Source organism: Chinchilla lanigera, unplaced genomic scaffold (assembly GCF_000276665.1).
Source record: "Chinchilla lanigera isolate Chin_1 unplaced genomic scaffold, ChiLan1.0 scaffold00030, whole genome shotgun sequence".
NCBI classification, from domain to species: domain Eukaryota; kingdom Metazoa; phylum Chordata; class Mammalia; order Rodentia; family Chinchillidae; genus Chinchilla; species Chinchilla lanigera.
In genome coordinates, this window is record NW_004955431.1 from 15,164,483 (window position 1) to 15,178,747 (window position 14,265).

General features: G+C 42.9%; 1 protein-coding gene and 1 long non-coding RNA gene across 5 annotated transcripts in view; one reads left to right on the forward strand and one right to left on the reverse strand.

Moving 5' to 3' along the window:
- The first annotated feature begins 21 nt into the window (after positions 1-21).
- LOC106148881 lies at positions 22-9,793 on the forward strand. 2 transcript variants are annotated; one of them, XR_001234624.1, is made up of 4 exons: positions 22-71; positions 749-960; positions 3,877-4,474; positions 9,719-9,793. It is a non-coding gene; the product is annotated as an uncharacterized LOC106148881 (long non-coding RNA). The 2 variants fall into 2 exon arrangements; XR_001234625.1 differs by lacking the exon at positions 749-960 and having other exon boundaries at positions 47-71.
- Uspl1 (ubiquitin specific peptidase like 1) overlaps positions 8,966-14,265 on the reverse strand; it is a 38,996-nt gene continuing 33,696 nt past the window's right edge. For all 3 annotated transcript variants that reach the window (XM_005387742.2, XM_013515877.1, XM_013515876.1), the window contains one exon: positions 8,966-11,022. In XM_005387742.2, the coding sequence (XP_005387799.1) occupies positions 9,143-11,022 (1,880 nt within the window). In that variant the 3' untranslated portion in view covers positions 8,966-9,142. The remainder of the gene's footprint in view (positions 11,023-14,265) is intronic.

Below are 14,265 nucleotides of genomic sequence, written 5' to 3' on the forward strand. Positions count from 1 at the left end.
TCTGTTGTATCGTTAGGAGCCCTCAAGGAGACAGGGCATTGCTTAGGATGGACTTGCAGGCAGGTTAACAGGTAGGAGCCCCCAGAACGTTCTCAGGTTGGGGTTTTGCTGAAGTTCATCAAAATGGCCTGCTTCCCGCCTACTTTTAAGGGTATTTTACAGTGGAAACAAGGGATGGGGGGGGGGATTAAGTCATAAAACCATTTATACATTTCCGATCTAATTTAATTTTTTAAGAGGAACAATGTATTTGCTATCACTAAAACTGTCAGGACTACCTGTAATATCAGCACTCAGGAGGCTGAGGCAGGAGGATCGTTGCAAGTTCGAGACTAGCCTGGGCTACAAAGGCCAGCCTAAACTGCACAGTGAGACCCTGCCCCAAAAAGACAAAAAAAAACCCACAGATGAAAAGCTTCCAGGAGTTAAAGAAAAATAAAGGTAAAAAAAAAAAAAGGAGGACTTAGAATGTGTACCTTCAGAGAACGTCTTTACCAAGGTTATAAACTCCTTCCAGCAGAGACCATCTTCTCCTTGGGATGATAATCTTAGGCTCCAGGAGACTTCCTTCAGGGTGCAGCTCCTCAAGCTCAGCACACAGGGTCAACAAGATCCACACCTGTCTTGCAGCGCTTCGGCTTCAGCACTTCCCTTGGTTCTGCGCACTTCCTGGGTTCCCTGAATGGTCCTGGGCTTACACCCCAGGGGCCTCTCACTCTGCCTTCCCCACCTCCACTTCCCTTCCAAGGCAACGCCAACTGAGGAGCCGCCTTCTCAGCGTAGCCTACCCTGCTGCCCGTCCTCTGAGAACCCCAGCTACCCTGCAACCCAAGAGCTTTCATCATGTAGACTCGGTGGGAATTCATGAAGACTATGCACCGCACCCGGACTTCTTTGCGCTTCTGGACAGGCCTGGCGCAGGACTTGAGCCCGGCGCAGGAGCAGCCCCTGCCTCCCCAGGTGCTGTGCCCAGAGGCGGACAGTCAGATAACAATCAGGGAAGGAGCATCAGCAGGAGCCCACGGGGAAACGTGCCTGGGTGGTTATAATGGCCAGTGTAGACCAGAGTTCCGTTTTCATGGAAAATTCGAAACAACCCCGAAGGATCTGAAAGGAAGCAAGGCAGGGAGGGCCGTTTAAGGCTGGGGAGACTGGTGGGAGGGCAGGTGGGTGGGCACAAGCGGTATGGAGGATGCTCCTACTCGAAGAGGAAGCTGTGGAGATCTCCTTAGCTGTGGAAGGGCCCTGGAGACCCAGGGATGCGGTGAGATGCCACCTGGTAAGGTAAGGGAGTAACTTCGAGGTTTCTGCCTCCGGATGAATGAAAGCCACGTTAGGCAGCTGGTCTGGCGGCAGTACAGGGGAAATGAGAACTCCGAGAACAGTGAAAAGAATTATACTTCAAGGGAGGGGCCAGGAGGCTTGGGGTTAAGGTGGGTCTAGAGAGAAAGGTACGGATGCAACTCAAGGGACGGCTGGGCAAGGCTTGGGAATGGAAACAGGAGGGAAACGTCCCGGACAGTGTTCATTTATTTCAGTCAGACTTCCCCAGAGACTACTACAGGGGTTCATGGAGCCCTGTGGAAAGCTAAATGGACTGGGTTTGAGCCTCATTCAAAAAAAAAAAAAAAACACAACACAACACAACAGGAAACAAAACTTAAATGGGAAGCCAAAGACCCTCTCCTCAAAACATGCATATTTGGGCTGGGGATTTAGCTCAGCGGCTAAAGCGCCTGCCTGGCAAGCGCAAGGTCGTGAGTTCGGTTCCCGGTACCGGAGAAAAAAAACCAAAAAAAAAAAAATTAAGAAAAAAATATGCATATTCATGGACAAAATTTTGTTTACGATTGATATCCAAGGGCAATACAGAGCCTATCGCAGAGTCCTTGGTCACCAAATTAAGGAGCCATGGCTTTTATTTACTGAATTTGTATTCTCATTGTTGATAAATCCAAAGTGTTCATGGAAACATTATTAATCTGAAGATTTTAAGGTAACACAAAGAATCAGAAATAGTCCAAAGAAACCAGATTTTTTTTTGATGAGCGATTAAATAGGCATGTAAAATTAGTAGTGAAAGATGAGACAAAAACAGCTGCTTTGAGATTGTAATACAGTGCTTTATTGTTACAATCTGGAACAATGGAGATGAGGGGCTTTCCTGATAGTGACCCTTTCAGAGTAACTTCTAGGGAGATTTGCACCATTAACAGATACTGGTTTGCATTGCTTTTGTGCATTATTTTAATGAGATCCAGTCAAGTGCCATATTTACCAGATTTACCGTATTTACCATACTTTAGTTTTTATTGGCAAAAAGTTTGCAGTTGTACCATACATTAATTTTTATTTTAATGAGATCCAGTGAAGTGCCATATTTACCACTTTACCATATTTACCACACATTAGTTTTCCTTCATGGAAATTGAGTTACTTTTGTTTGTTTTATTTTGTTTTGTTTTGTTTTGAACAGCGTCTCACTAAATTGCTTACGCTGGACTGAAATTTGCAGTCCTCTGGCTCAGCTTCCCAGGGTGCTGGGATTACAGGTGTGAACCACCACATCTGGTTTACTGTTTTGTTTTTTTTTGGAAAAGCAGCATAAATCAAATGTCAAATATGACTCAAACTAGTTGCTCCCGAATAAGTATATCAAATACACATTTCACAATATGGAGATTATAAATTGTCTTTGTAATACATGCAGATTATTACATGTGTGAGCATAATAATGTCTTACAGTTAACTGAGCAATGTATTCACTTACACTGTGTATGTCTGATTATTCAAAATCACTGTAATAAATACAGCAGTTATAGAACCTTTTAGAGATGAATGCCCAAACTGCAACCCCAAACCCACTTATACATTGCAAAGTGCCAACACTGCAATTCAACCTGCATATTGAGATTTTAGTTTAGAAAGAACAACTCATACATCACCATCTTTTCACAAACAACACATGTGCTATAGGTTTGCTACCTCTGTTCTATAGTTAAAGATATGGATTGGTCAAGACCCAATATGGAACTAGAGTTTTAAATTTAGGATTTCTCTATTAATTACCAAGTACAAGATTCTTTAATCCACAACTCCATAGCCAGTGAGACATCAGTTTACAACTGCGAACTTTTTGCCATCTTGCTAATTAGGCCTGGTCTGCCTTGCCTGGGAGCCCAGGACAGCGTTAGATACCGTGTGAGCTGTAGGAACGCTTGCATGTATTTAGGTAATCTCTGCCTCCTAGCCCAGTGGGAGGGGTATAATTGAGGGGGAACTGGCCAGAAGGGTACTTTACCAAGCTACCGAGTACTCCTAGTGACTAAGCAGAAAAATGCACTTTTATTTGTGGCCTGGAATATTTCACAGAGTTGTTTCTTATGCTTTCTTGTTTCTGTGGTTATTTTTAATCTAATGATTATTTTAAACATCTCCAATACCAAACATTTATGGTCACTTTTGAACTTTTGCTGTTTGCAGAATAAAGGTCATTTCATGAATGCGCCTCCTGATGTAATTTTGAGCCCTGCCCTGTCGTCTTCTGTTTTTGCTGGGGGAACCCTGGCAGGGATATGGGAGTGGAGGCCTTAGTAGTGAAAAGCTATCTAAAACAACCAAAGTTTCAACAAACTGAGTTTTTAATTTTTTTTTATTTTAATACATATATATATATATATATATATATATATTTTTTTTTTGTCTTTTTGAGACAGGGTCTTACTATGCAGTTCAGGCTAGACTTGAGCTCACTTTGTAGCCCAGGTTGGTCTTGAACTCACAATGATCTTCCTGCCTCAGCCTCCCTAGTGTTGGGATTATAGGCATGCACCACAATGTCCGGAAACAAATTGAGTTTTATGATTTAATTTTTAGCAATTCATTAATGGAGCAGCATTCCATCCACGAACTAGAAGCCTGTTCAGATGAGAGCAGAAAAAAGCAGAAGCAAGAAACAAAAGTGGATTGTTTTAAAGTTACTTTCTTACAAGGTTAAAGCAGAGGGGCCTGCGTACCAGGCTGCCTCAGACAGAGGGGATCCTTATTCCTGGTGAGTAAGACCCCCATTCAGCGAGGGGCTGGGAGAAGCCTGAAGCTCCTGCTTCTTGTGCAGACGGGCGCTTCAAGCCTCTTCCCTTCCAGAGACGTCCACCCTGCAAGAGGCCAGTGAAGATGAAGGCGACCAAGAGCACTCCCTGTCCTCGTCCCATCATGACCTGCACTCTGATGGAGTCCTGTCACCTCAGGAACTCCAGCCTCCTGGGATGTTAAAGGTCCACATCTAATCTCACCCAACTGCTTGATCTCTTATCCTGGGCCTCTCGTCCGAGGACCTCCCATGGCAACTCTACCCACAGTCCCCCCTGCCACTCAGCCCTTGCACCAAGCGAAATGACTCTTCCCACAAGAAACAGCGCCTACGGCCCCGTCCATCATGGCTCTTTCGTCTCCCGTTACACAGCTGGACCCAGAGGTGGGCCAGGTTCTTCCTCATTGCTGTTTCAACTGCTGCTCTCCATCGCCCTTAAAACCCTGAGCAGCCTTTGAAGCAATCCCTGAGACTGAATCACTGCTGCTGTTCCTTTTGTTGTCACCTCCACATCCTTGGGGGATTGGTTCTGGGATCCTCCTCAGATCAAGTCCCTGCTATAAAATAGTGTAGCATTTGCAGAGAATCCATGCACATCCTCCCATATATTTTAAATCATCTCTAGAAAACCCACAGTATTTAATACCATGTAAATGCTATGTAAATAGCTGTCATTCTGTTATTTATTTATTTATTTTTTTAATTTTGAGACAGGATCTCACTATGCAGTTCAGGCTGCCCCTGCGCTCACTTTGTAGCCCAGGTTGGTCTCAAGTTCACAATGATCCTCCTGCCTCAGTCTCCTGAGTCCTGGGACTACAAGCGTGCGCCACCCTGCCCAGCCATACTGTTATTTAGCAAATAATGATAAGGGGAAAGGTCTGTAGATAATTTAGTCCAGATACAAAATTTTTCTAACACTGAATTTAAATCTGCAGACAGGGAACCCATGGATAGCCAGCTATATTCTGACTTTCCTTCAGTATGGTGGCTACTGAATCACTGTGTATTTCTTTGTACCAGGACTGCTACAACCATTTAGATTACTTTGCCTTCCCTCAGACAAGCCATACACCACCTGGGCCTCTTCCTTCCTAAGCTTTTCATGCGCTCTCCTTGTTATACTTGAGACATTTTTATCACCAAGTTCTGCGACCTCCAAAAGCTTCATTTCAACCGCACCAGTTTCTAACCAGCTTCCTTGCTCCACCAGCTGCTGGCTGGCTTGGAATGCTCCTCCAACCCACCCTTTCAGTGCGCTCTCCTTACCCATCGAGATAATCATTACCTGTGTCCGTTATTGCTAGCAAATGCCCGGGATAATCAACTTACAAAAAGAAAAGCCTGACCTGGCTCAGTTTTAAGTTTCCTCCCATGATCCCTGGGCCTGTGGTAAGGCAGCACATGATGATGGAAGACTCTTCATGGGCAGGCAGCAAAAAGAAGAGGAAAGCGGGGTTGCACTGTCCTCCTTGGGGGCTCCTGATGGCCTGAGGACGCCCCCTAGGCAGCAGTGGGCTCCACTACTTCCAAGCAGGGCAAAGCCAGAGACCCAGAATTTAGTACACAGGCCTTTGGGGGACGTTCTAGATCCAAGTTACAGCATTGCCCTTGGATAAAATCTTAATTCTTTTTTTCCTCTGTCTACTATGGATAAATCCAGCTTCCCGAATACTACTCTCCGACCTGCACCTGCACAGCTACTAGACAGGAGAAAACAAAAACCAAACCAAACCAAACCAAACAAGCCCCGTTGTCTTAGCTGGTCTCGGTTAAACTTAAGACCCTAAAAACCCAGTGGGCTCCGCAAATGGCCCTATTGGATAAGCTCTCCTCGCTCTGAAACTAGTTCAGCGGACTTCAGCTCCTTCCTTCACAGTGGATGTTTCCCTGAGGAAATACTCGGAAGGCAGCTTTCATTCTTTTTCTGCCAGTCTCTGTAACTATGTACTGTCTTGCCTCCTATTAAAATGATGTATTCTGGCCCTTAAGGTCACACCCTCCCTCCTCTTCTACACGGGATCCCATCCCCAGAGAAATCTTCTGCAACTGCTGATTCTCATCCACGTTTCTCTCCCAGTAACATTCACACACAAATAGAGCACATTCCATCTCCCATCCTAAAAGACAGGGAAAAACTTTGACCTAATACTTCCCTACTAGGCACCAGGAAATGTTTTAAAAGTGGGCCAACAGCCCCACTTCCTCACCATCCCTACCTTCACACACCCACTCACACTAGTTCTCACCTTTGGTATTATACTGGGGATTGCATTTCAGCATGAATGGGGGGCAAGTGTGGAGACCACAGCAGCTGAGGCCAGCTGAGGCCAGGGGTGCTGAGCAGTGTGAACGTGAGGGAAGAGTTAGAGATTAAAGTGGTTAGCAGACATCCGCTCTCCACGGCTTTGGGCCCTTCTGAGAACACCGCTGGCGCCTTCATCTTGGCCTTCCCAGCCCCCAGAACTGAAGAGATTCGTTACGTGCAGATCTCCCAAAGGCACTTTGTTACACAAAGTGCCAAACACACTTGTTGCTCATGACTTGCGCCCTCCCTGTCACATCTGCTTCCCTAGCTTTTCCAAATGTCACCCAACTCCGAGACTCTCGTCCAGTCCAAAATCGGTCTCCTCCTCACCGTCTCTCCCACAGTATTTATTGCCGTCTAACCATCAGTCCTCATTGCCTGCAATTTCCATACTGATAAGTTCACTTACTTGCTAAAACTTACTTGTAACCCTAAAGCCAACACTTTCGCTTTCTGCGGCCGTTTGTGGACATACTCAAAAGAAAACGTGAGATGCTGAACGCACACTCCCAGCTGAGCTCCGACCACCTTATTTTAACTTCCGTATTATAATCCTACAGGTGTTTCTGTGGTCTATTTAATGCCATCTTTTCATTTTTATGCGTCTTGGTGATTTCACTGTTTAAAATGGGCCTGAGCATACAGCCAAATACTGTCTAGTATTTCCAAGCACAAGGTAGGCACAATACACCTTAAACAGTAAGTTCCTGTTAAATAAGCTTCATTCAGGCCTGAGTTATAATGCTGCTGGTCTTGAGTTCAACGCTACTAAATTAATACTAAGATTATCTGTTATCTGTGAGCAGAAACGCACACAAAAAAAGACCATGGTTACTGATTGGTTTACAAGAATGTGATTATAGGGGCTCACAGGAACCTAATCCTGTTATTTCCCTCAGCAACAGTATTTCATGGTGACTTTGCTCATGGCTACCCAAAATACCAAGAATTGTACGTACACCTTCTACCACCTATTATCTCCTTAAGACAAACTCTTTCAAGAGCAAAAATTTATTTCACGTTCTCCTCTCAGGTTTACAACAGTGCTGAACCCTTACGAGTAAGTAATCTACAAGCGCTTGTTCAGTGGGATGCACAAGGAATTTTTTAAAGAAATGCAAGGAACCGACAGTTACAAAAAATGCTCCACCTCAACAGCAACCATGGAAACGTAAACAGACAAGGCCAGTTTCCCCTTTGTCCCTCCACTGTCATCACCTAGTGCTGGTGAGAGCGCAGGGAAGCCAACGAAACCATCACCACCACTTGAAACTACAGGCGGGGTGCGGTGCAGCAGCCTGTAACTCCACCTACTTGGGAAACTGAGGTGAAAAAAAGCATGAGTTCAAGGTCTGCCTGGGCGATTTTCCAAGAGGACCCCATCTCAGACAAACAAGACTAAATGTGTACATATTCACTGATCCAGTGATTCCAATTCTAAAAAATAAAACTTGGAGACAAAAGATAACTGTTGCAGCCTAACAATGTCATCTCAGGATCTAAAGATCAGTGCAATGGGTTATCTGTACATGTATGGCATTATCAAGAGGCACCTGGAACTATAAGGAAAAATACTATTAAGGAAAACCAGATCGTACACATAGGTATAATAGGAAAAGGTCTGCATCAAGAGACAAACGTTTGCAGTGGTTGTCACTAAGTCATTAAGATGATTCAAAACTCACGTTTCCCCACAGAATATACATTACTTTTATAATCGAAACAAGATTTGGGAATAAACTTGGCAAATGAAAGGTATTTTACCGTTGACTCTTAAACCAGAGTTTAACTCAAATCACTACAGTGATGATGCTGCTTGGGGATCCAACCTTTAACTGAAGCTTTAAACGCAGAACGAGGAGCGACAAGCTCAACAGTTCTACCTGCTGGGGGAGCCACTTTTACGCCAGCTCAGTTCTACGGCCTCCAGCTATGTACTGTTTAGCTGTAAAATGTGACAGAAGTATCTCACCCACAGGAATGAGGAGTTTTAAAGGAACTAACATTTCACGTATAATGCGACCCAACATTGTAGCAAGCTTGGTGAGCACTGGTTAATCTCTCCCACGGAACTGTTAGCTGGTGTCTCACTTGGGTGAGAGAGATGTCTTGAGCACAAGGATGGTATTTATGGCAACACAAAAATACGCCGCACACTTCCTAAAGAGATTGCTTTTTCTTTTTATAGATCATTTATTGATCACGTATTATTACACAGAGTTCTAGTAAGTTTCTTGCCATCCTTTCTAACAAAGGAGAAAAGGAGACAAGTGGCACTGAGGAAGTTTACATCCCACAGCACCACAGGGGGAAAGAAAAACCCTCAGGCTCTTACATGAGACCACAGAACCATAAGCAAAACCACCATTCATTCATACACTTTATACCAAAACTTGTCGGTACAAAATGTAATTTCTCTTGAGCAACATGATCACAGTTTAAAAATCCAGAAATGTAATGCACTCTAATGTACAAATGGTTAGAAACTGGACGTGTTTTTTATCTCTGCATTTGATATCCTCTTTCCCCTACAAGTACTTTACCACAAAATGAAATCAAGAAGGAGAAACAATTCCTAATGATTTTAATTTGTATAACAGGTTACATGCTTCAGGGGCAGGACCAAAGGTAAAACTTTCAGCAGCTTAAATTTCATTCATGATTATTACAAGGACAGTGTATACCTGAAAACGCAGTTAAGTTTTTCTAACAGCAATAATAAATATTAAAGAGTTTACAAATATTCAATAATTCTCAAACAGATACTCATCAAAATGAGTTAAGTCGAAGGTGTCATTTGCCAAAGTTAACGCAGTAGGAAAAAACTCATCAAACATATCAGTCTTCACGGGGCTCTCCAAGTTTAATGTCCTGATGCAGGCATTGTTTATCTGTAGGACTGCCTGAGCGTCACACTGGCTCCTCTTGGTCGGGCTGCAATAATTGTGCTCCTGTTTCAGATGTATGTTCTGGGGATCATTAGTTAATTCAGTGGGTTCTGGGGCTGGATCATGGTTGTCTCCCATTTCCAAATACTTCACATCGGCCTCCCCAGTTTCTGAGAGCTCCGTTGAAATACCTGGAGACAATAATTCTGCTAAAATTTCTTCATGCATTTGATTGCATGAGGAAACACTGGTACCTCCAGATTTACTGTCTGCAACATCAATATGATACTGCAGTTCACTTAACAAGTCTTCTATTGATTCACAATCATTTGGAGACTCACACTGGGGCCCATTTTCTAAATTTTCACTAGGAATTCCTCCACATTGAGAGGCAGCCATGAGGGCAGCTAACTTCTTCTTTTTTGCCTTTAGTTTTCTAAGAAGTTTCAGACGAAGCTTATGAATCTGACCTTCAGCCAAGTCCCCATGGTTTGCTGAAGAAACCCCATTTTCCCTTCCGGGAGAAGGGTGACTGAGGTGAGCTCCACGTGAGGCCCTGTCCAGCTCCAGCGGAGGTTCTGAAGCGGTATTCTCACTTGTGCGTGGAGAAGCAGCTGTATTCCCTGAAGGTGGAAGATCTGGTTGGGGGTTGCGGACTGCAGGAAGCTGATCTGCACATCTGCGGGCTTTCTTTGATATGTGGCTGGCCTTTTGCTTTGTACCTTTAGTTTTAAAGCCACCAAAATTACGCGCCCCTTTAACTGAAGGCTGCAAATCAGTTATAGTGTTTCTATTATTAGCCGAAACACAGGAGGGCATAAAAGAAGCACCCCTGCTTAGCAGGCCTTTAACCCAACTGCCCACAAATGGTTTCTTCTGATTTTCTTTTGGGGGCTGATTCTGTGATGATGTGGCGGTCACAGACTGTGGATCTGCTGTGGCTTTTTTCTTCAAATTCGATACCTGAGATACAGAAGGTGTTTCTGGTTTTAATTTCTCAGTTTTCCATGAAAGGGTCTGTTTTAACTCAGGGTCCTTTGCAACTTCTCCTGACTTTACTCCCTGGACAAGACCAGCAGCCTGCGCGTTATTCACAGGCTGAGTAATTGCAGCATGTTCTGTATTCAGCAGTTCCAACTGTGTGTTTGTGTTTACAACTTGCAATGGGAAACTTAAGCCCACAAGCTGGGCTTGGGTAAGTTTTTCTTTACATGGAGCTGACACTGAAGAACCCACTGGTGATTCCTGCAATTGCAAAGTGTTTGTTTTGATAAGCCCTGTATTTTCTGCCACAGGTGTGTTTTGGGGTAGGAATGCTTCAGTGGTAACCTGAAAAACTGAGGCAGTCTTCCAGACAGAGCCTTCAAGTGTCAGAGGTAAAACATTACTGTCAGCCAAAACTCTTGGATCTGAATGTCTGTGATCTTCCTGAGCCACAGCTCTGTCCTGTGGGAGGCTATGAGGAGCAGGGGCCGCAGACGTGGGGAGAGTGAGTGAAGACGTCTCTGCTGAGGCAGCCCGGGCCGGAGGACGCGATGCTGGAGTTGCTGGTCTCTCTTCCCCGGAAGCATGCTGATCATTAGTCTTCTTAAGTGGAGGGCAGGCAGCTTCTTCATCTGTTGCTTGGGATGTTTTTCTTTCCCAAATAACAATATGTATCTCTGAAGCGGGAACTGCAAATTTCTCATGCCTTTGCGCACACAAACCCTTTAGGTCGTCACATTCCAGCCAACTACCTGGGGAGAGAACAGAAAGTCAGATGTTAGACATTCACCAACCACCGTCCTAGCTCCGCTTCTGGCCTCTTTAACTGCTGCATTACTGAACATCCATCAGAGAAGAACCCCTAACACAAGGCCTTATTCTTGTCACCATTCTTCTTTGTTGAAGACTTATCAGGGTGACAAAAGTTAGACTAACATTTGAAGAAATCTCAACAACTGGAGTAGTTTTCTGAACAGTTTACACTGTTTTCTAAAATACCCACAAAAATCACAACAAATTATATTTAACTTTTGGGTCTTAAGAACACACTATCATCAAATTTATCCAACAATATCAGAAATTAGAGTAAGTTGCTTCATCTGTATGAATTCTCGAGATAAAATGAAGTTTGTTATCTCAAGTACAGTTAAACTCGTTTCTTTTTCTGAGTTTCTATCTTCCCATCAAGCAGGAACGAGATGAGAAATGACAAGGGCAGAGTTCAAGGACTAGGGATACTGTCTACAGTTTCAAAGCATAGTACCGAGAAAAAAATCTGTGAAGAGTCCATTATTTACAGCACTCTGGTCACTGGCAGTTACTTTTGCCTGCACAAATTTCAGCAGTGTGGTAGGAAGCTATTCTGTGGCAGACTGAAGCATGAATGAGCAGTAAGGAAGTTCCTTGCTTAAAGTATTCCTTAGGGGGCAAAAGACACCTATTCGAAAAGAAATAACAATAATGTTGGCAGATGTGGAGAAAATGAAATAATTATGTCCTGCTGCTGAGAATATAAAATGGTACAGAAGCTGTGGAAACAGTCTAGCCAGCCCTCCAAAAATTAAAGACAGCAATTCTACTTGTAGGTATACAGCCAAACCACTGAAAATAGTACCAGATACCTGTTAACCAACAGTAGTACTCTTCACAATAGCTAAAATGTACAAACAACCCAATGTTCATGAGATGAACAGGTAATACATACCTGATTTTCACTCAGCTTTAAAGAGAAGGGAATTTTTAATGTGCCAGAACATAGATGGAGTTAGAAAATATCCCAAATGAAACAGGACACAAGATGACAAATTCTGTATGATTCTACTTAAAAGAGGTACCTAAGGGCCATCAAATTCAGAGACACAAAGTGGAAGAGTGTTCCCAGAGCCAGAGGCAGGGAAAGGACTGAGAGTAGATGCTTAATGAGGAGTTTACGTTGGGGATAATGAAAAAGTTCTAGAAACTGATGGCTGTACAAAACTTTGTACTTAATGCCAATAAATTAAAACTTTATGTTAAGTTAATGTTAATGGTGAATTTTATGTGACGTGTACATTACCACAATAAAAAATGCACGAAGGAAGACGGCTAGCTGATGACAGCTGATGGGGTCAGAGGGAGATGCGTTCATACTTTGCTTACTACCATGTGACAATTTGAGAACCGCTAACTACAGGTCTGGATGAGTAACAGCTTTCCAATAATCAACAGGCATCTGTACTTTTCTTACTGATTCCCCCTGCGTATGTCAGTACCTATGTATTTATGAAACAAAGACAGATACAAAAAGATGCCCTGAGAATTGCGGCACAGCACATAGGCAGCTATTTCTACGAAATTAAATGTGGTAAACTAACAAAGCACGGTGTCAAACATCATCATATGCACCATAAAACATTTTCTATTCCTTGAATCACAGTCCTGAGCACCCAAACCACTCAGTACAGTATTTTAGGAAACACTGTTTCTGCAGTAGAGAAGAAACAATCAATACAGCATTCTTTAATATTGCCAAAAGTGTTTACAGACACTTAAAGCTTACAAAATGTACTACAGGTTCCTTTCCCTTTTTCTTGTACATAAGCATCTACCCTTTTAAAAACAGATTTCTAAAAGCAGAGACAACTCATGGCTTATACTGATGCGGTGCATCTATCCTGTTCACTGTTCAGTCCTGAGAAACCCATTATCTTATCCTTCACGGTTTCAAAGGCATGCTATAGGGACTAATCTCCAACAGGGAAGTTAAGAAAGGAGAAGGAGATCTTCCCTCAGCTGCTACTTCAGGCCAATTGAGCTGCTAATAGACCAGTCAATTTCTAAGTTAATGGGTGAGAATAAACAAGTCTAGGATCCAACATACTAAAAATCTCTTCTCCTACAGAGAAAAATTAAAACCAAGAGTAAAATGTTGACTGAAGTATAATATCTGATACAAACATCTGCACTCTGTGAGTGCATCAGTCACACAACAGAAATGCGGATTCTGACAGCTAAGTCTGATAGTTCAGAGGCACAACCTGTCTCTACATATAGACCAAGCCCTTTAAAGGTTTTGTCTGATGTGGATACACACTTTCTGCATCTATTTTTCTTTTGGTACCAGAAATTGAACTCACAACCTTGCACTTGCCAGGCCAGGCACTGTGCTGCTGAGCTATATCTCCAGCCTTGAATCTACTATTTTATTTTTTTGTTATATCCATTAAAACTTTAGACTTTGTAGCTTGCCTGTGTCAATTATCTTGTACCACAAACACAGGAAAATCACCTGGAGAATTTTGAAAACAATACTGGTGGGCGCAGCAGCACACGCCTGCAATCCCAGCACTCACAGGTCGTTGTAGATTCGAGGCCAGCCTGGACTACATAGCAAGACCCTGTCTCAAAAAGAAAAACACCCCCCAAAAACAAAGAACAACTGATACCGGTATTTGGGCCCAGTTGCTAAGACTGATCTGTGTTAGAGTCTGGACAATTTTATAAAATTGTAAGTCAAGCACATGATTCTTACAAGCCGTCAGGGTTGGAAATTATGTCGTACTTGAAGTGGATTTTACATTTCCTAGAGTGCAATACAAGTTCAAATAAGCTGGTTTTTTGTTTTGGCATATGTTATTGAGAATTTATCTCCTCCTAAATTCTGGTGCAGGGTAAAACTTCAAGGTAATAATTATAATAATGTGTTTCAGTTTGAAAAGTGTCTTTTATAGTACAGTATTACTTCATCCGCACCACCTTAGGAAGAAAATATCAGATATGAAAAGTGCTCAAACAACAGAAAATGGTTATAACAAAACACCCCTCACTAACGACCTGAAACTATAAGGCAGTGGTGGCATACCCATGGCATGCATGTTATTGTGTTTTTTTTGTTTTTTTTGTTTTTTTTTTGTTATTGTGTTTTTAAGACAAAAGATGTCAATGTGTGAGTTGCTTTTTCTGAACTAAAACTTCAATATTCAAGTTTAACTGCAGTGTTGGCACTTTGTGATAAC